Raw genomic sequence first — 20,273 nt, 5'->3', positions numbered from 1 at the left:
TTGGGTGAACTCCTCCTTTAAATCGCAGCCATATGTGATCTGCCCACCTTTTGTCAAACATGCAACATTTGCATCATTGTTGGATGCCACCAACCTCATATCTATCTCCTTCCTCCCTCCTTTCCTCCCTTCCTTCCTTCCTTCCTTCCTTCCTTCCTTCCTTCCTTCCTTCCTTCCTTCCTTCCTTCCTTCCTTCGTTCCTTGCTTGCTGGTGCAGTCTAAGGGTATCTATGAGAAGGTGGGCGAGGCCACAGAGACAGCTCTGAGCTGTCTGGTGGAGAAGATGAACGTGTTCAACTCAGAAGTGAGGGGCTTGTCCAAGGTGGAGAGGGCCAACGCCTGCTGCACGGTGAGTCCACCATGCAGGAGAACGCTGTGGCAAAGTGAAAGAGTTTAACGCAAGGCTAATTCCATCCAGTGTGAAGCAGTGTTCATTTCCTCGACTAAAAACTATGACGAAAGATTTTCGTCGACAACCTTTTTTTCACTGACAAAAAAAAGAAAGAAAAAGCTATGACAGTAGAACTAAGAAAAGTCATCTTATGCTTGGTTGCGGGGTGGGTGTCGCGCTCCGAAAATAGCCGATCTACAAGCTCACAACGTGTTGCAGCCGATCTACAAGCTCACAACATGTTGCAGTGCGACACGTTGTGAGCACAAGGCCAAGTATAAATCAGGCATTACGACACCATGAAGGCCTGCCAAAAGTACATTTTAGTCGACTAAATCAACTGTGGTTTAGTCGCCTAAAATCTTATGATTTAGTCAACTAAAACTAGACTAAAACGAAGTGAAGTCCTTTTTAAGAAGCCTCGGTGGTTCCCCCCCTCGTTTCCCCTCTCTCTCCCTCACAGGTGATTAAGACGCTGATGAAGAAGGAGTTCACCCTGGAGTTCTCCAGAGACAGGAAGTCCATGTCGGTGTACTGCTGCCCCGCCAAGTCAGCCAAAGCCCTCCCTGTGGGAAACAAGATGTTCATCAAGGTCAGATTGAGGCATTGAGCTGTATATTGTCTGGAGCAGTGGTTCTCAAACATGTTCAAGTCAAGAAAGAACCCCCCAAATTGATATGTATTTGTGCCAGGGACCCCCCAGAAGAGAAGATTTGTTATTTATTTCCTGGGCTGGGGGTCCCCGCGGACCCCACTTTGAGAACCAATGGTCTAGAGCATTGGTTCTCAAAGTGGGGTCCGGGGACACCCAGGGGTCCTTGAGGGGGTTCTAGGGGGTCCCCAGCAAAAGTAGTTAACGTAGCATCACAATCATTTTAACCACTTTATCCATTTATACGTTGGCTATTCAAAAATAGCAGATGTACAAGCTCACAGCGCGTCACTTTGTGCCGTGCTGCGAGCTACAATCTTTGGAAACTTAAGTAAGTACGTTTACTCAATTACTGCATTTAAGTACAATTGTGAGGTACTTTTACTTTACTGGTGTATTTCCAATTGTCTATACTTTTACTTCTACTCCACTACATCTCAGACGCAAATATTGTACTTTTACTCCACTACAATTATTTGAAAACTTTAGTCACTAGTTACTTTGCAGGTATAAATTATTACATTATAAAACGTACATTAACCACTTAAGCCCTTTTTTATACCAAGGCTATTTTCACTTTTGGTACTTAAAGTATATTTAGATACCAATACTTTTGCACTTTTATTCAAGTAAATTTTTTATTCCAGACTTTTACTTGTAACAGAGTACTTCTACATTGCAGTATCAATACTTTTACTTAAGTAAAACATTTGAGTACTTTTTCCACCACTGGTATGGATGGATGGATGGACGAATGGATCACCTTGTTGTTTTTTCGTCCTTCCCCCCCAGGGAGCTCCGGAGGGCGTGATCGACCGCTGTGCCTACGTGCGCGTGGGCACCACCCGCGTGCCCCTGACCGGCCCCATCAAGGAAAGCATCCTGGCGGTGATCAAGGAGTGGGGCACGGGCCGCGACACCTTGCGCTGTCTGGCCCTGGCCACCCGCGACTCCCCTCTGAAGAGGGAGGAGATGAACCTGGAGGACTCCACCAAGTTCATCGACTACGAGGTGAGCACAGCGGTGGAAACTTAAGTACGTTTACTTAAGTACTGTGCTTAAGTACAACTTTGAGGTGTTTCTTGCTTTTACTCGAGTATTTACGATTTTCCAATACTTTTACTTCTACTCCACTACATCTCGGATCCAAATGTTGTACTTTTTGCTCCGCTACATTTATTTGAAAACTTTAGTTACTGGTTACTTTGTAGATTTTGATTATTATTGCGAAATATACATTTACCACTTGGCTATTCATAGCGACGCGTTGTGAGCTTGTAGAGCTGCTATTTTCAAAAGATTTTTAATACATTTTAGACATAATGATAACTTGTGAAACGGGACATTCTGCATAATGAGTACTTTTTACTTTTGGTACTCTTAGTATATTTTGATGCCAATACTTTCGTACATTTACTCAAGTACATTTTTATTACCGGACTTTTACTCTTAACAGAGTATTTCTACAATGCAGTATTGATACTTTTACTTAAGTAAAACATGCGAGTGCTTCTTCCACCACTGCTTACATGTTCTCTTGTCTTCCAGACTGACCTGACCTTTGTGGGCTGTGTGGGCATGCTGGACCCCCCTCGCAAGGAGGTGATGGGCTCCATCAAGCTGTGCAGGGCTGCTGGCATCCGGGTCATCATGATCACTGGTCAGTACCAGTGGTGTAAAGTAACAAAGTTCATTTACTCACGCACTGTACTTAGTACCATTTTGAGTTTGATTTTTTTTTTTTACTTTACTGGAATATTTCCAAATTTCAGTACTTTTACTTCTACTCCACTACATCTCAGAGGCAAATATTATACTATAATAATAATAATAGGGTTTCCAAGTGGTTAAACCATTTAGACCTGAGGCCGACTTTAAAAACAGCTTCTAAATCCTAGCCTATCTTTATTCAAAAAATGTATATGTTGGCTATTCCAAAAATAGCAGATATACAAGCCCGCAGCGCTTCACTTCGTGTGAGCTTGTACATCTGCATTTTTTTACATAAATCTTCAATTCTGGGGGTCCCTGGAACAAAAATATTTTCAGATGGGGGGGGTCCACGGGCCAAATATATAACAATTTTGAGGTCCTTTTATTTTTTACACAGTATACTTTCCCAGATTGAAGCGTATAAGAACATATAGGCTTTTCCAGGTCTAAATGGGTTGTGGAGCGAGTTGCTGAGAAGAAGTGCTCATGGGACAACAACAAAAACAAACAAAGTCATGTTCCTTGTGTTGTATCCCACCATGCAGGCGACAACAAGGGCACGGCCGTGGCCATCTGCCGTCGCATCGGCATCTTCGGCGAGGACGAGGACGTGACGGGCCGGGCCTACACCGGGCGAGAGTTCGACGACCTGTCCCTGTCCGAGCAGAAGAAGGCGGTCCAGAGGGCGGCCTGCTACGCCCGAGTGGAGCCGTCCCACAAGTCCAAGATCGTGGAGTTCCTGCAAGGCTTCGATGAGATCACCGCCATGGTGAGAAGGCAGTGGTGTAAAGTAACTGAGTACATGTACTCAAGTACCGTACTTAAGTACAATTTTGAAGTTTTTTTTTTTACTTTACTGGAGTACTTCCAATTTGCAAGCGTTGTGAGCTTGTAGATCGGCTATTTTCAAAGGATTTGTATACATTTTAAAAACTTGTAAAATGGGACATTCTACATAATGAGTACTTTTACTTTTGCTTCTTAAGTATATTTTGATGCCAGTACTTTTGTACTTTTACTCAAGTCATTTTTGAATACTGGACTTTTACTTGTAAGGGCGCGCTCCCACCAAGAGTTGGCTGGCCGCTGTTTGCAGAATCGGCCAATGCATTGTCAATGCAAATGCGTTGATTCACGCAAGAGCAGATTTTTCCGCTAGTCGCGCAGACCTTGCGTTTATCTGCTCTCCGCGACTAAGCATAAAACTGCTGGAGGCAGGCGCTGATTTTCTCCCTCTGTCCAATCGGGTGAGTCGAAGGCGGACCGTCTCAAGACTCAGGAAGCAACATGGTGCTCAAGGCAGCAGGCACAGGCGCTGCGGGCTATGGGGAGGCTCCTGAAAGTGAGTGACAGGCGCGACACTCGGCCAGCCAACTCTTGGTGGGAGCGCGCCCTTACAGAGTATTTCTACATGATAGTATTGATACTTTCACCTAAGTAGAACTTACTTTTTCCACCACTGGTGAGAAGAAGCAGACAGGAATCTACTGGAGCCTTCTTGCATTCAGCAGGCGGGGGGGGGGGGTCTTTAATGTTTTACTCTAATGCTATCTTAATAGGTAGGTATTAAGACAGATATTCAGTGAGCAGTGTATTAGGTGTCCTACTCAAATGTGTATGTCAGCACTACACTAAGTACTCTCTACTTAACAGTGGTTCTCAACCTTTGGGTCAGGACGCTTTGCGACATGTTGTGAGCTTGTAGATCTGCTATTTTCAAAGGAGTTTTACACATTTTATACATTTGAAAACTTCCGCATAATGAGCACTTTTACTTTTGGTACTTAAAGTATATTTTGGTGCCAATACTTTTACTCAAGTCAATTTTGAAAACCGAACTTGTACTTGTAACAGATTATTTCTACAATGAGGTGTTGATACTTTTACTTGCGTAAAATGTAAAAGTTTGATGGAAGAAGTGAGTACTTCTTCCAACACTGGTTATCAACACTCTTCTAATGGCTTCCCATGCCTTTCCTCCCCCCCCCCCTCCTCCTCCTCCTCCAGACCGGAGACGGAGTGAACGATGCCCCAGCTTTGAAGAAGGCTGAGATTGGCATCGCCATGGGCTCTGGCACTGCCGTTGCCAAGTCTGCCTCTGAGATGGTCCTGGCCGACGACAACTTTGCGTCCATCGTGTCCGCTGTGGAGGAGGGCCGAGCCATCTACAACAACATGAAGCAGTTCATCCGCTACCTCATCTCCTCCAACGTGGGCGAGGTGGTCTGGTGAGGGTCATATAGCCGTCCATATGAGGGTCTCTGTCAGGGTGGGAAGCCTCATTATGTCCTGAAAACTGTTACTTTTCATAGTATATAGCGGGTAGTGTGACAGTCAGTGGTGTAAAGTAACTAAGTACATTTACTCAAGTACTGTACTTAAAGGGCAACTTTGTTTTTTTTATAACCAAGGTTTATATTCTAGCTTGTAATTAAAGTAAATAAAAGATGAGTGTTATTTTTTTTTCATTTACTGCTTTCTATAGTTTTAGCAATTTTTGTGATATTTTTTACAGTGGGCGGGGGCATTCTGTCCGGTGGCTAAATATGCCTTTTTTACACAATAAAAAAGGTCCTGTGGTCTTTCATGGCCAGATGTGAGTTATTGGGGGCTAGAAGAGCTACTGTAGGCACGGTGGCGCAGTCGGTAGCGCTGTCGCCTCACAGCTAGAAGGTCCTGGGTTCGATTCCCGCCGGGGGACGCTGTGGGCGCTGGGGGCGTGTCTTCTCCTCCGCGTCATCAGCGCCCATACCCTAGGTGGGGTTGGCGAAAGGGCCTACTCTGTGTGGAGTTTGCATGTTCTCCCCGTGTCTCCTAGGGTAGTTAATACCCTCACAAAAACATGTAGTAATCCTGGTCGCTATACCGCCTCCCCCATGACAGCCGGGGCGCCTGATGGAGGGGAAGGGAACTGGTTGGAATAACGTGTTCCTTCCACGCGCTACGTCCAACCAGGGAAACTCCCCCCTGTCAGGTGACAAGAAGGTCAGTTGGCTCTCATGCCTGAAGGAAGCATGAGCTCGGCCCTGGCCTCCCTACTGTGGGGGACTGGTGTAGTGCTGGTGTAGGGCTGGTGTAGCGCCCAGGATCACTTAGGAAATTGGCACCGGGTGAAAAAAATGGGTTACAAAAATCGCGGGATAAAAAAAAAAAAAAAAAAAAAGAAGAGCTACTGTAAATAATAATAAAGAAAACGCCGGGTTATTGTATAAAAAAAGACATATTTAGCACAGAATGCCCCCGCCCACTGTAAAAAAAATCACGAAAACTGCTAAAACTATAGAAAGCAGTAAATTTAAAAATGTTAACACATCTTTTATTTACTTTATTTACAAGCTAAAACATAAACCTTGGTTGTAAAAAAACAAAGTTGTCCTTTAAGTTACATTTTGAGGTATTTTTTTTTACCAAAAGTAAAATGTTTTTGTACTTTGTAGATTTTGATTATTATTATAAAGCATACATTAACCACTTCAGCCCTATTTAAACTTTGGTTATTTGAAAATAGCTGATCTTCAAGGGCTACAAGCTCACAACGCGTCGCAGCTTGTAGATCTGCTATTTTCAAAAGATTTGAATACATTTTATACATAATGATACCTTGTGAAACAAGACATTCTGCATAATGAGTACTTTTACTTTTGGTACTTTAAGTATATTTTGATGCCAACTCTTTTGAACTTTTACTCAAGTAAATTACTTGACCTTTATCGTAACAGAGTGTTTCTACATTGCAGTATTGATACTTTTACTTAAGTAAAGAATTATTTTACATTTTCCACCGCTGCTTATATAATATTTATTGCTCTTTCTTGATCTTCCTCACCCTGACACTCTCTTTGTCTGTCTCTCTGTCTCTCTGTCGCTCTCTCGCTCTCGCTCTCGCTCTCGCTCGCTCTCTCTCGCTCTCTCTCTGTGTCTGTATGTCTCTCTCTCTCTCTCTCTCAGCATCTTCCTTACAGCTGCACTGGGTCTCCCTGAAGCTCTGATCCCCGTCCAGCTGCTGTGGGTGAACCTGGTGACAGACGGTCTGCCCGCCACCGCCCTGGGCTTCAACCCCCCCGACCTGGACATCATGGGCAAGGCCCCCCGCTCCCCCAAGGAACCCCTCATCTCTGGCTGGCTCTTCTTCAGATACATGGCCATTGGAGGTATAAAAGTTCAATCCAGCTCATCCATTTAATCCATCATAATATCCGATCATTTAATAGAATAGAAATGAATAATCGATCACTATTTTGGGGTCAATTAAAGGCGAAAACTTTCACAAACTTTTTGAAAATTGCAGATCTACAAGCTCACAAGATCTGCTATTTTCTCTGTTTTAGCATGACACCGTTGTGTGACGAAGTATAAAACAGGGCTTATGTGATGCATATCGTCTGTCGTTTGGAAACCTCATATGTCCAAAACTGTTGCTTTTCAGGATTCAAATAAAGAAAAACAGCAAAAGTTGCAGATCCACAAGCTCGAAACGCGTCGCTACGCGCCGCATTTCGAGCTTGCGGATCTGCTACTTTTGATGCTTTTTGTGTGACGCTGTTAGTGTGATCAAGGTAGGGGCGTAAATTTACGGGAAAAAAACTAAAAAAGTTCAAATATGGAGATAAGAGATGTGTTCCCCTGACAGTGACGATGTATCTTTATGATTGCTTCAGGTTATGTGGGCGCTGCGACCGTGGCAGCCGCTGCCTGGTGGTTCATCTACTGTGATGAAGGTCCAATGGTGTCCTTCTACCAGCTGGTTAGTGTTCACCTAACTCTCTGCTGTCCATTTACACATCATTACTCTCTTCTTTTTTTTATGTAGATTTGTATAGATTTTTTTTATTGATACTTTCAATAGTCCAGTCCCTGCAGCCATTGGACACAGTGAACTCAAGTCTTCCTATATCAGCTTTACTTAGTTTTACTATAGGGCGCTGATGGCCTGGCGGTTAAGGCGCACACCTCATATATAAGCTTTAATGCGGCGTGTTGTGGGTTCGATTCCTGAGCCAGACGGCCTTTGCTGTGTCACTCCCCTGTCTCTCTCCTGTTTCCCGTCTATCTCAACTAACTGTACTATCCAAATTAAGGCAGAAAAGCCCAAACGATATCTTTAAAAATGGCTTGACTTTATTGTCTGCTGCCAGAAATGTGTCTGTAGTGTTTAGGCAGGGATTAGCCCATTTAGACACACACACACCAACGGCAGAGGGAGCCTCAGGTTTTTTTTTGTGTTATGCTTAAGAACAGTTCAGTTCAGTCGGACCTTTCCATTTCATTGTGCAGAAGAATAAAAAATAAAATAAATACTTCAAACATACAGTACATGTTAAAATGAAGAATGTGAATTTTCGAAGAATGTCTCGTTGGCCTACTGTAGTTCATCCCATTCAATCAGGCAACGCATCTCTGTCATTTTACATTTCTTTGGCTATTCAAAAATAGCAGATACACAAGCTCGTAGCGCGGCACTCTGTGCCACACTACGAGCTTGTAGATCTGCTATTTTTTTTAAATCATGAAGATTTGTGCAAATCTTTGAATACATATTTTTTAAAGCGAACATTTGTAAAATATTTTTGTTCCAGGGGACCTCCAGAAGCAAAGATTTGAGTCACAAATGTTCGCTTTAAAACATATATATATTTTTTATACATTTTCACGATTTTTCAAAAAATTGCAGATATACAAGCTCATGTGAGCTTGTATATCTGCTATTTTTTTAATAGCCAAAGAAATCTTAAAATGACACAGATGCGTTCCCGGATTGAATGGGTTCATACACCAGGGTCATTGACTTGTCTCCATGCTCCCCTTCAGTCTCACTTCATGCAGTGCACCGAGGAGAACGAGGACTTTGTGGGGGTCCAGTGTGAAGTGTTTGAAGCATGCCCACCCATGACCATGGCCCTGTCTGTGCTGGTCACCATCGAGATGTGCAACGCTCTCAACAGGTCTGTCTAGTCTAGTCTACTACTGGCCATACCGTTACACCAAGCAGGTCCCAAACCTTTTTTTTTTGCTCGAGACCCAAAAGAGAATTTACACGTCCCAAACTAGTGAAAATAGCAGATCTGCTGTTTTCACTACTTCTTAAACTGTGTTTTATTTATTTATTCATGTTGGAATTGGTTTTAATAGATGAAAACTTGTGATTTTGTAAATGAATGAAAACCAATGACTTCCTCTGAGATGTAAATGTAAAGTATAGAAATGCTTTGAAAAGCTGCCGACAGTAAAGGATAACGTGACTTGTAGTCAATGGGCTAAATATGCAATACTGTTCCTTTAAAACACATTCCTGAGTGGATTCATCATGTAGAACAGTGGTTCTCAACCTTTTCACGAGACCCCCCAAAATAATCACCGGGGACCCCCCACCCTGACAAGCATTTGTAATTGTTGAGGCATTACATTTTGTTTGACTCAGTTCCACAGATAAATATTGTGAAAATAGCCGATCTTCAAGCTCACAATGTTGCGAGGCGTTGTGGCGTTGCAAGACGTTATGAGCTCTTTCTTATATTATTTGACAATTTGGCCAATCTTTGATCAGTTTTTATAGTATAGTTTGTTGATAAATTTTTATGCAGTAATGGGTTTTTACTTTTTCTCTATTTCTTTTTTTTATGGTATTAAAAAGGTCTTAAAAGTCCCAAATTGACACTTCGATACTTAGTAAACTAGTACTTTTTTGACCAGGGTCGGCTCTGTAACATTTCACTCTACAGTCTACACCAAAGATCGAGCTTGCAGATCTGCTACTTTTGATGCTATTGTGTGTGACGCTGCAGTGTGTCAATTTACGGGAAAAAAACAGAAAAAGATAAGGGGTTTCAACAATATATTAACGTACCCCCTCTCCGCCCCCCCCCCCCCACACCAACCCTTCCCCCAGCTTGTCAGAGAACCAGTCCCTCGTGCGCATGCCCCCATGGAGCAACCTCTGGCTGGTGGGTGCCATGACGCTCTCCATGTCGCTCCACTTCATGATCATCTACGTCGACCCCTTGCCCGTGAGTCTGTCCTCCTGAAGCTACACCACAGACACTGTCCTCCAGACCAGTGGTTCTCAAACCTTTTTCATGTCAAGGACCCACCAAATTGATATGTATATGGCCGCGGACCCCCACCTGAAAATATGTTGTGCCTGGGACCCCCAGAAGCAAAGATTTGTGTTAAAGAATGTCGCCTATTAAAAAAAAGATTTAAACACACAAAAAATTGCAGATCTACAAGCCCATACGAGCACTTGATGCTGCGCTATGAGCTTGTATAACTGCAACCCCCTGGGGTCCCCAGACCCCACTTTGAGAACCAATGCTCCAGACATCATTCACCTCCCATCACTACATCACACTGTCCCTCTGTGTCTGTTTATTCATTGATTAGTTCTCAAACATTTTCATAGCCAAGGACCCCCAAATTGATTATGTAATTTGCCTACGGATCCCCATCAGAAAAGATTTTGTGCCTGTGATTTGTGTCGTTCAATATCATTCCAAAAATGTTCACAATTCTTCAATTTCTTTCTGAAAATAGCAGATCTACACTGTCAATGCAACGTGTTGTGAGCTTGTAGCTCTGCTTTTTTCAAATGGTTGAATTATGAAATAGGGTTAAAGTGGTTTAACTGAATTTGATGCTATAGCAAATTTAACTGAGAACCACTGATCGATTAATCGATCGAGAAGCATCCTTGGCCAACAAACAGTACCAACGCAACTCTTATCAAGAGTCTCCTGTAGATAACTGTATCTACAGTGTAGATACTCCTGTCTCCTGTAGATGCTCCTGTCTCCTGTAGATGCTCCTGTCTCCTGTAGATACTCCTGTCTCCTGTAGATACTCCTGTCTCCTGTAGATGCTCCTGTCTCCTGTAGATACTCCTGTCTCCTGTAGATCGTACTCCCGTCTCCTGTACATACAGTAATGTTTGATGTATTCTCTCCTACAGATGATCTTTAAGCTCAAACATTTAAATGTGGAACAGTGGTTGATGGTCCTCAAGCTGTCCTTCCCAGTCATCCTCATTGACGAGGTGCTCAAGTTTGTGGCGCGCACATATCTGGAGGGTGAGTTTAATAATGAAGAATTATTGAAGAATTAGGAGTCTGACTCATAATTCTGCCAGGAATTGCATGGGGTGCACAGTGTGAATGCCCTTTTCAAGCACTATTCTAAAGATTTTACTGGATTTTGTTGGTGCTACTGTATATTATTCCATAACGTTCTACTAACCCACAGAATGAAGCCTGTTTCATTAATTCATTATTTTTTTATTGTGTATTGTCTTGCTTATATATTTTAGAAAACATTTCATCGATTTCCAAATAACATCCCTGTCAAAGGGATGTCAGGCCCTGTCACAGCCCTGTGACATGATACTGACCATGATACTGACATCATCAGTATCATTGTCAGTATCATGGTCAGTATCATGTCAGTATCATGGTCAGTATCATGGTCAGTATCATGTCAGTATCATGATCAGTATCATGTCAGTATCGTGTCAGTATCATGGTCAGTATCGTGTCAGTATCATGGTCAGTATCGTGTCAGTATCATGGTCAGTATCATGGTCAGTATCATGTCAGTAACATGTCAGTGACATATCAATATCATGATCAGCATCATGCCAATATCATGTCAGTATCATTGTCAATATCATGGTCAGTATCATGATCAGTATTGTTATGGCCTGGCTCCTGGCTGATTCCTGACATGATACTGTCAGTATCATGGTTAGGGTTAGTGATCTATTGTGTGCATTATACGATGGCACCATTTCTGTCTACTCCCTCTGTGTCTCAGAGGAGGGCTGTGGACTGTTCAGAAACCTGCAATGGGGGATTCCAAGCTAAAGGAAACTACAGCCTTTTTCTTCCTGGAAAGTTAGCATGCCTACTGATGATGACACTGGTAGGCTGCCGCTGTCCACAGCCCTCTTCTGAGACACAGAGCGAGTAGACGTCTTACAATGAGGATTATTAAAGGAAAGCATTCACAGAATATAGCCGATCGACAAGCTCACAACGCGTCACGTTGTGAGCTTGTCGATTAAGCCCACAATAACAGAAAACATAAAATACACTAGCATAGAGCCCGCTCAACCATATGGGGTTTAAGTGGTCAAGCATAATGCTACCCTCGCTGTCATTACCGTACAACTGACAAGGATTTGTCTTACTCTTTCAGGGAAGGTCTAGAGGCAACGTGCTGCTGAGTGCCGATGAAACCAACAAAGACGCTGAAATGAAGACAGAAAACATGTGTTGAAAGCGAATGAGTGAGACAGCAGGCACTCAAAAGTGAATGTAAAGAAAATTCAAATGAGTACAAAAGAGCAAAATTCATAAGCTATCAGAACAAAAAAGAATAAACAAAAAAAGAGCTGCAAAGTATTTTTTCTTTCTGTGTATGTACTGAAGTTAATATATAGGTGAGCGTTTTGAAACGTATTCTGTGATGATTCTATTCTTAAAGAATAAAAGATATGTATTAAAGAGAAAATGAATTGTCAAACTTCTTAGGAGAGTGTTTTCCCCCGGTTTTCTTGAACACTTGTCATACAATATAATAGCTTTACATTGCTATGGTTTATGACCAATGTTGTAAAAGTGGGATGGCAATGTTTCATTGTTCATTACACATTATTATCACAATTTGTGTCTAATTTCATGGTTGCATATCGTCTTTGTCGAGTGGAAACCTCATATGTCCAAGGATTCAAATTCAAAAACAGCAAAAGTAGCAGATCTACAAGCTCAAAATGCGTCCCTTCGCGTTGCATATGGCTGATTTATAATGGCTGGCTTGCCGTGTCTTTTCACACAGGGAGCTATTAACGCGCCTAGCAAATGTCACGCATTGTGAGCTTAGCCAAAGCAGGGCCGTGCAGAGACTACTAGAGGGGCAGGTGCTCAAATTCCATTAAAAGGGCACATCGAACAATATTTTAAAACACCATATGGTCAGTATCATGTCAGTGTCATGGTCAGTATTAGCCCTAGAATGTCTGTGATCTTACATACATTTCATGTATTCCAAATACACAGCCATAGATCGGTCCTATGTTGTTATGGCAGAAAATACTAATACTTATAACAAAATATAAGGAGAGTACAAGATGTGATGCGACATTAAATAAAATTTAATAGGGATCCCTAGAGAACAACCACCTTCCAGCATGCGAGATGATTGAGTCTCTTGAACAATACATGTAGTTCTTCTTTTTTTTATACACTTCACTCAAAGTAGGAGGAGTGAAGGCTGTCACATGGTCATAAGGAGGAGGAGTGAAGGCTGTCACATGGCCAGACAGCCAGCCCCCCAGACTAGATCATATTATTACAATGGACCATCCTGTTTGAATGACAGCAAAAGGTCTTAATTCAATCTTTACGTAGTTCCTATCTAAATAGTTGGGGGTGTCGATCAGACTGTGATAGATAAACATGAGAAAACAATGAGTACAATACAATACAGACGCTCTGGCTGTGCTGGGTGTTGGTGCCTTGCTGAGAGGCAGGAACGGTCTCACCGACACCCTGGTTAGAACAAAAGCCATTGATGTCCAAAATGGTTGATTAAGGCAGTACAGGCCTTCAAACCACGGTGTAAGCCACACCCAACTAGACCAGGCGTCAGAACAAGCAACATACAGTTTAACAGAAATATGACATAAATGAAGAATTCCACATTTCCCACTACATTGTGTACTCACCCAATAATTAATTCCTAAGACTTGGAGTCAGATATTGTCCTCTAGTTTCATACCCATTTGAGAGTTCTGGCAGAAAACGTGTGTTTAGTAAAATATCTCCACTTTTCCACGAGCTGCACACAGATGACATTCTCTCCAGGCGAGAGGCCAGAAATTTGTGCAGGACTGAACATATCAAAACTTCCTTGGAAAGCACAAATGTATGGGGCACACAATTGGCAGGTGGTGTGATTAATTACCCCGTCGCTGACAGAGAATGTTGTCTTGTGTGAATCTCGTGGAAAAGTGGAGATATGCAGCGCTGTGGAGTTTTATGCCGCCCAGATCAGTGTGCTAACCGGGCGGGATAGGACCGATCTATGGCTGTGTATTTGGAATACATGAAATGTATGTAAGATCACAGACATTCTAGGGCTAGGTCAGTATAATGTCAGTATCATGTCAGTATCATGGTCAGTATCATGGTCAGTATCATGTCAGTATCATTGTAACAATCGGCCTTTAACTTTGAAAGGATAACCATTAACTAATGGAAAGAACATGCTTTTTATATTCAGTTGCCACAAATTAATAATTGACAAATCAAATGTTGAATAAAATACACTTCGGGATTTAAGTTCTGTCCCGGTCTCTTTCTCTAACAAATAAAAGAAATAAACAAACAAATCGACTATCAATATTTTGCTCACAATTCTCTCCGAACCCAAACAATTCACAGTGTCTTTTGTAACCACTTAAATCACAGATTCAACCGTAAATAATAAACCATTACACAATGTAGACAGACGGAAATCATGGTCAGTATTATGACAGTATCATGTTAGTATCATGTTAGTTAGTATCATGATTCATGTATCATGTCAGTATCATTCATGGTCAGTATCATGTCAGTATCATGTATCATGTCATGTCAGTATCATGGTCAGCAGTATCATGTTAGTATGGTCAGTATCATGTCAGCATCATGGTCAGTATCATGGTCAATATCATGGTCAGTATCATTTAACATGGTCAGTATGATGACAGTATGGTCAGTGTCATGGTCAGCACATGTACAGTAGTAGTTTTATTTTGGTCATAAAAAAAACATTCTGGGTTAAGAAGGTTCATTTCATTATTGAATAAATAGTATTAAAAAATAAATATAAAAAGGTTATATTACAAGATTTAAGGTAAAAGAAATGCTGTGCCCATTGTTTAGAGGTTTTACAGTAATTTGGACAACGAGTCACATGGTCAAGGTGAAGCTGTCAATCAAAGTCAGAAGCAAGCAGAGTTTAATTTTCGGGCCTAGACTCGTGCATAGAGGTTAGTTAGAGGGTCCTAGGGGCGGATTCAAATTTACTGCACAAAACATCATCAAACTTTAGTTACTAGTTACTTTGCAGATATGAATATATTACATTATAAAACATTAACCACTTTAGCCCAATTTTATACATAGGCTATTTGAAAATAGCCGATCTACAAGCTCACAATGCGATGTGACGTGCTGTGAGCTTGTAGATCTGCTGTTTTCAAGCATTTTAGTACTTTTACTTTTGGTACTTTAAGTACATTTTGATACCAATACTTTTGTACTTTTACAGAAGTAAATTTTGAATTCTGGACTTTTACTTGTAACAGAGTACTTCTACATTGCAGTATTGATACTTTTACTTAAAGGTAGGGTTAGGGTTAAGTAGGGTTAGGGTAAGTGATTTTTCTTTTTTAAATAGCTCTATATTCTGATAGTACTCATTGCTATAGAGTGTTTGTTCAGTAAAAGGAGTCTCCTTGTCTCTCCAGCACAGAAAATGCATTTTCATTTCCAATTTTATCCAATCAGGATAGAGAACTCAATCAGGATATAGATTAAACAAGTGAAAATGGAAGTGATGACACTAAGAAATGAGCAGGCAAAATTGGAACTGGAACACTATAAAAATGAAGCTTAAAAATGGGTACTTTCTCCTGATTGGCTGAGATTTTGACACCTACCGGAAAATGTATTTTCTGTTTATTAAAGAGCTGGAGAGACGGGAGACTCCTGTTACTGAACAAACACACTATAGCAATGATTACTATCAGAATATAGTGCTTTAACCTTTTAACAAAATACTTTTTGTTTTAACCAAAAAATATCAATACCTACCTTTAAGTAAAACATTTGAGTACTTTTTCCTGTGCATTTGGAGCCTATTGGTTCACCGATCTGTGTGCCCGCCTCCGCCCCCCTCCTCCTCCTCCCCATAGAGTTATAATATGCCCCTCCCCTCCACTCCTCCACAATCCACATGTAGCCTAGCCTCGGTCTCAGCCTCACTTATCTGCATGTAGCCTGGGCACCATTCCTTTTCGGGTATATGATCCGGTCGGGAGCGGAAGTTAAAAAAATAAAAAGTGGCCGGATGGGCAGAACCGGAAAGACGTCTCACCTCAAAATAGGTCCGTCCTAATAAAATCCTTGATGCGGCATAGTTTAGCTTATTTTTTAAATGTAAATGTGCGTGCACTATTCGGAGACTATTTAGCGTCTGTATTATCCCACGGGGAAATTCTATTCCATTTAAATAGGGATTGGGGAACCAAAACAAAGCAGCACCGCAAAACCGGATGGGCACAATCCGGAAAGAGGATTATTTTTTTTCTTTTTCAGTAGGCGTGGCCTAGACCGGATCATATGGGTCTTTAGTAACAGAGACCAGGCTTTCCTCCGAGGTGGAAAGACTGGTGATGCGAGGTTAATCCACATGTGCACTCACTCATAGATATATATCTATGCACACTCACTCACTGCAGCATGAGCATACCAGAAGTGTTTTAAGTGCCTGGCGAGACTGGGAACAATCCAACGAAACACAGGAATCTCAATCTACCCTTCTAATACACTGATTGACTGCTTAAACCCTGTTAAAAATGGAATTCGAAGAAGACTTTGATTCTGCCATATCACAGGCTTGTGAAATACATGGCGTGGAATCTTTGAAGGACCTACAGCGAGTATTTTTGAAAACACTGCAAGAAGACAGAGATGTGCTCGGCTGTTTACCAACAGGCTTTGGCAAAAGTTTGATTTTTCAAGCGTGGCCTACAGTTTGCAGTCTGCTTTCAACCAAATACCCAGACAAATGGCCCAAAGAAGCGTTGGTTTTGATTGTTTGCCCACTGCAATCAACAATGGAGGAGCAAGTGAACTTTTTGAACGAAAAGGGACTGTCGGCTGCAGTCGCTGGTAAAAACAAACACACAGACGAGAGAATCTGTAATGGCGATTTTTCTTTTGTTTATGGTTCCCCTGAAACCTTTGTTGAGGAGGATTTTTGGAGGCTAGCCCTGCAAGCACGTTTGTTTCGCGAGAGATTGATTGGATTCGCTGTTGATGACGTACACACACTGTTCCAATGGTAAGTCTACGACGTTATTATTTAGCATTAAAGTATAATTCATAGTGTTGATGTTTAATTTAAGGCTCATTTGAGCTTCATGGACTAACTTAAAACTGTCTAGCAGGCTGACTGGATAAGAAGCTTTAAGAATCGTACATCAAAGGCATGTACACCTCAGACGCATGTTTCAATTAGCCTTAGATTATGATTATGACCTACGATTATGACTATCGTAGATGTATTTTATCGAGTCTGACTTTCGTATCTACGAGAGTCTTGGCGACCACCCCCCAGTTTGCCCTGAAATGTCAGCAGTAAAGCCTGTATTTCCCCAAACGTGTACAAATTCAGAATATAAGCTTCTTAACCGCTTGCCCCAAATTTTAACTAGGTGTCCGGAGTATTTGTGCAATGTATTAGTCCATATTTTTTAATAAAGAAGTGTTTTAATCCCGTCTGTGGCCGATTCTGTCGGAAGTTCCCAATGGGCGGTGGTGACGGGGCGCATCCGGTGAAAGCCGGAATTACACTCAATGTAGACAGAAAGTAAACGAGGGGGGGAATGGCGTTCGGCCACAGACGGGATTAAAACACTCCTTTATTGAAAAATCTGGACTAATATATTACACAAATACTCCGGACACCTAGTTAACATTTGGGGCAAGCACCTTATATATTGCATTTGTACATGTTCGTATAAATACGGTCTTAACTGGTGACATTCTTGGGGGGGTCGCTAAGAATCTTGAATATAGCTCCTGAAGCCAAATAAAACAATGTCAGTATAGGCCTAACCCTCCGTGGTACAACGGTTTCATAAACAAAACATTAGCAGCATATGGACTTATTTTTGTCTCTTATTTTGATAAACTCTTTGGTTTTTATGAAGTCATTTATTATAGGGCATAGCAGTGGCGGCCATTTTCTGGTTCCACTTCAAAATAGTCAATGCATTTTTACCATTGACATTTCCAAAAATATTTATATCAATTAATTTAAGCCTAGAATCAAGCCATCCAGGGTCCTGGTGAATCATGACCATAAAACATTATTTTCTGTGATTTTATTTTTATTTTATATTTAATTATATGATATTCTATATTTAATAAATACCCTTTGTTTTGCCGTTTTCAAAAAAGTTTTCACAGAATCAAACGTTTTATGGTCATGATATATATATCATGTGTGTGTATATATATATATATATATACATGTGTGTGTGTGTATATATATACACATGTGTGTGTATATATATATATATATATATAAATACATACATACATACATACATACATACATACATACATACATACATCATATATATCACTATATGCAGTGCAATTGTCTACGTTTAAAGCAACTCGGCTTCAAGTTTAAAATGAATAGGCTACCTAACTGGACATTTATTCTGTGTGGCAATAGAGCTGAAATGAAACCCTGTTTACTCTGAAAACTAAATCCAAGACTAAAAGGATGGTTTATTTTTGCTTAGGTAGTTAACTTTAATGTATAAAAAAAAAATTATGTACAGGCTATTCTTTTCAAAAGCATATCAAATAGACTTAATGGGAAATGTAGCCTATAGTTTTCCTTTTTTGTTCTGCAGTTGTCACTTTAACCTTTCCATGTCCCCATTTGGGGTCCAGAGTCATTCTTTGATAACCTCTGATAGTCCATAGAATACATTTTCAGTAATTATCTTAATAGAGGTCTGATTGGATTTTTACATTGTTATGGACATCTACTTGCTTCAATGATTTTATACAAATGTGTCCTGGAAATAGTATGTGTGTTTGTGATATTCAAATCATGTCAGAATTCTGTGTGACAATTATCCATTGTTTTTTTTAAATCTTTCTCACAGGGGTGAGACGGATGCATCAGAAGAACAGCCCTTCATAAAGTGGTGTGGAATGGTCTGTGAACTGAGATCATTGCTACCGAAGGCTGTACCATTGCTGGCCCTGACAGCAACCACATCCAAAAACATTAGAAAGAAGTTGGTAAAGAACCTGGAGATGAAAAGATATGTGGAGATTGTCAAAAGGCCTGACCGGGTGAACAACATCAGGCTGGCTGTAAAGAAAATCTCCGCTGCTGATCCCTCTGAAACATTTGCATGGCTCATTCAGGAACTAGAGTCACAGGGACGAAACACTGAGAAATATGTTATATACTGTGAGAGTATCTCTGATTGTTCTCTATTGTACAATGACGTTTTTAAACTTAACCTAGGTAAGAAGGGGCGCTATCCAGTTGGAGCCAAAGATGTGACTGGAAATAGACTGGTAGACATGTACCATTCATGTACAGACGAGGATGTAAAACTAGACATAGTACACTCTTTGCAAGACACCTCCTCTGTTCTTAGAGTTGTGATCGCCACATCAGCTCTGGGTGTAGATTTCAGAGGGGTTAACCATGTCATACATTACGGACCACCCAGGGACATTGAATCCTATATGCAAGCATATGGTAGAGCGGAGAGGGACAGTTCAGCAGCACATTCTCTGATTCTGTATCGTGGAAAACAGTTGAAAGGTGTATCGGACCAAATGAAGCAGTATCTCACTGATGTAACAACATGCAGGAGAGTTAAACTGTTCTATCTTTTTGATGGAGAGAAGGCTGAGCCTTTGCCTGTCCTTCATAAATGCTGTAGCAACTGTGCCCCGTCTTGTGACTGCACAGAGACGGTGGAGAGACGATGTGATGGCCAGATGAGTGCATTAGAGAGACATGAGGAACCTGCTAGTAGAGAGAGAACCGTTAGTCCTGAACAGACGGATCTTCTTCAGGAAAGGTTAGAAGACATGCAACAGGATATGATAGACCAAGCCGCTTGTGGAGGGGTGTTACTTTGTTGCGCTACAAATCCCCAGGTATTCAGCGACCTGATGTACGCTGTCATTGAAAATAGCAGTGTACTTTTCACATTCGATGACATCTTTTGTCATGTGCAGGTTAATGCTCAAGAGGCGCGTGAAATACTGAGCATTCTAAGGGATGTATTTGATGATGTAGATGAGGACAGCAGTGATGAAGATTAAGGCTACTAGAAGCATCATTCGGTGAAATAGCACCATAGAGATAGGTTATTTTTTTTAAATATTTTTTTGGGTTCTTTTTATGCCTTTATTTAGAGAGGGATAGGGAAAGTAGGCTGACAGGAAATGGGGAGAGAGATGGGATGGGGGGGGGGGGGGGGGGTGACACGCAGCAAAAATTGTCGGGAACGGGAGTTGAACCCGCGACACGCTGTCAGGCTGGCATTGCAGCCTAGGGTGCCTGGACCGTCACGCTACGGCCCTGGCCAAAATGGGTTATCTTTTGTGGGTGATTATGAGAACTGTACATTTGCCTGAAAATCAATAAAACTTGTCAACATAAAGAAACTGTCACATATTCATACTTAATGCATATGGACAAGCTGAT

General features: G+C 41.4%; 2 protein-coding genes across 2 annotated transcripts in view; both read left to right on the top strand.

The window, feature by feature from the left end:
- atp2a1 (ATPase sarcoplasmic/endoplasmic reticulum Ca2+ transporting 1) overlaps positions 1-12,186 on the top strand; it is a 32,502-nt gene extending 20,316 nt beyond the window's left edge. The window contains exons 14-25 of the mRNA XM_080447574.1: positions 218-349; positions 855-983; positions 1,836-2,054; positions 2,592-2,703; positions 3,302-3,525; positions 4,764-4,984; positions 6,705-6,907; positions 7,415-7,500; positions 8,565-8,698; positions 9,643-9,760; positions 10,702-10,819; positions 11,943-12,186. Of these exons, the coding sequence (XP_080303700.1) occupies positions 218-349; positions 855-983; positions 1,836-2,054; positions 2,592-2,703; positions 3,302-3,525; positions 4,764-4,984; positions 6,705-6,907; positions 7,415-7,500; positions 8,565-8,698; positions 9,643-9,760; positions 10,702-10,819; positions 11,943-11,953 (1,707 nt within the window). The 3' untranslated portion in view covers positions 11,954-12,186. The remainder of the gene's footprint in view (positions 1-217; positions 350-854; positions 984-1,835; positions 2,055-2,591; positions 2,704-3,301; positions 3,526-4,763; positions 4,985-6,704; positions 6,908-7,414; positions 7,501-8,564; positions 8,699-9,642; positions 9,761-10,701; positions 10,820-11,942) is intronic.
- Positions 12,187-16,241: 4,055 nt separating this feature from the next.
- On the top strand, positions 16,242-19,939 carry LOC308098150 (ATP-dependent DNA helicase Q1-like). The gene is made up of 2 exons (XM_080446392.1): positions 16,242-16,856; positions 18,703-19,939. The coding sequence occupies exons 1-2, from the start codon at positions 16,369-16,371 to the stop codon at positions 19,886-19,888; spliced, it is 1,674 nt and encodes a 557-aa protein (XP_080302518.1). The 5' UTR covers positions 16,242-16,368; the 3' UTR covers positions 19,889-19,939.
- Positions 19,940-20,273: the final 334 nt, after the last annotated feature.

This window comes from Gymnoscopelus braueri (genome assembly GCF_963280865.1).
Source record: "Gymnoscopelus braueri genome assembly, chromosome: 13".
Taxonomy (NCBI): domain Eukaryota; kingdom Metazoa; phylum Chordata; class Actinopteri; order Myctophiformes; family Myctophidae; genus Gymnoscopelus; species Gymnoscopelus braueri.
The sequence above is the reverse complement of the archived record's forward strand: the minus strand, read 5'-3'. Positions and strand labels throughout refer to the sequence as shown.

Bases quoted from the DNA above. Each gene is read 5' to 3' on its own strand.
- LOC308098150 (XM_080446392.1), top strand. From the start codon at position 16,369: ATGGAATTCGAAGAAGACTTTGATTCTGCCATATCACAGGCTTGTGAA. The intron at 16,857-18,702 runs GTAAGTCTACGA...TCTTTCTCACAG, and splicing joins GTACACACACTGTTCCAATG to GGGTGAGACGGATGCATCAG.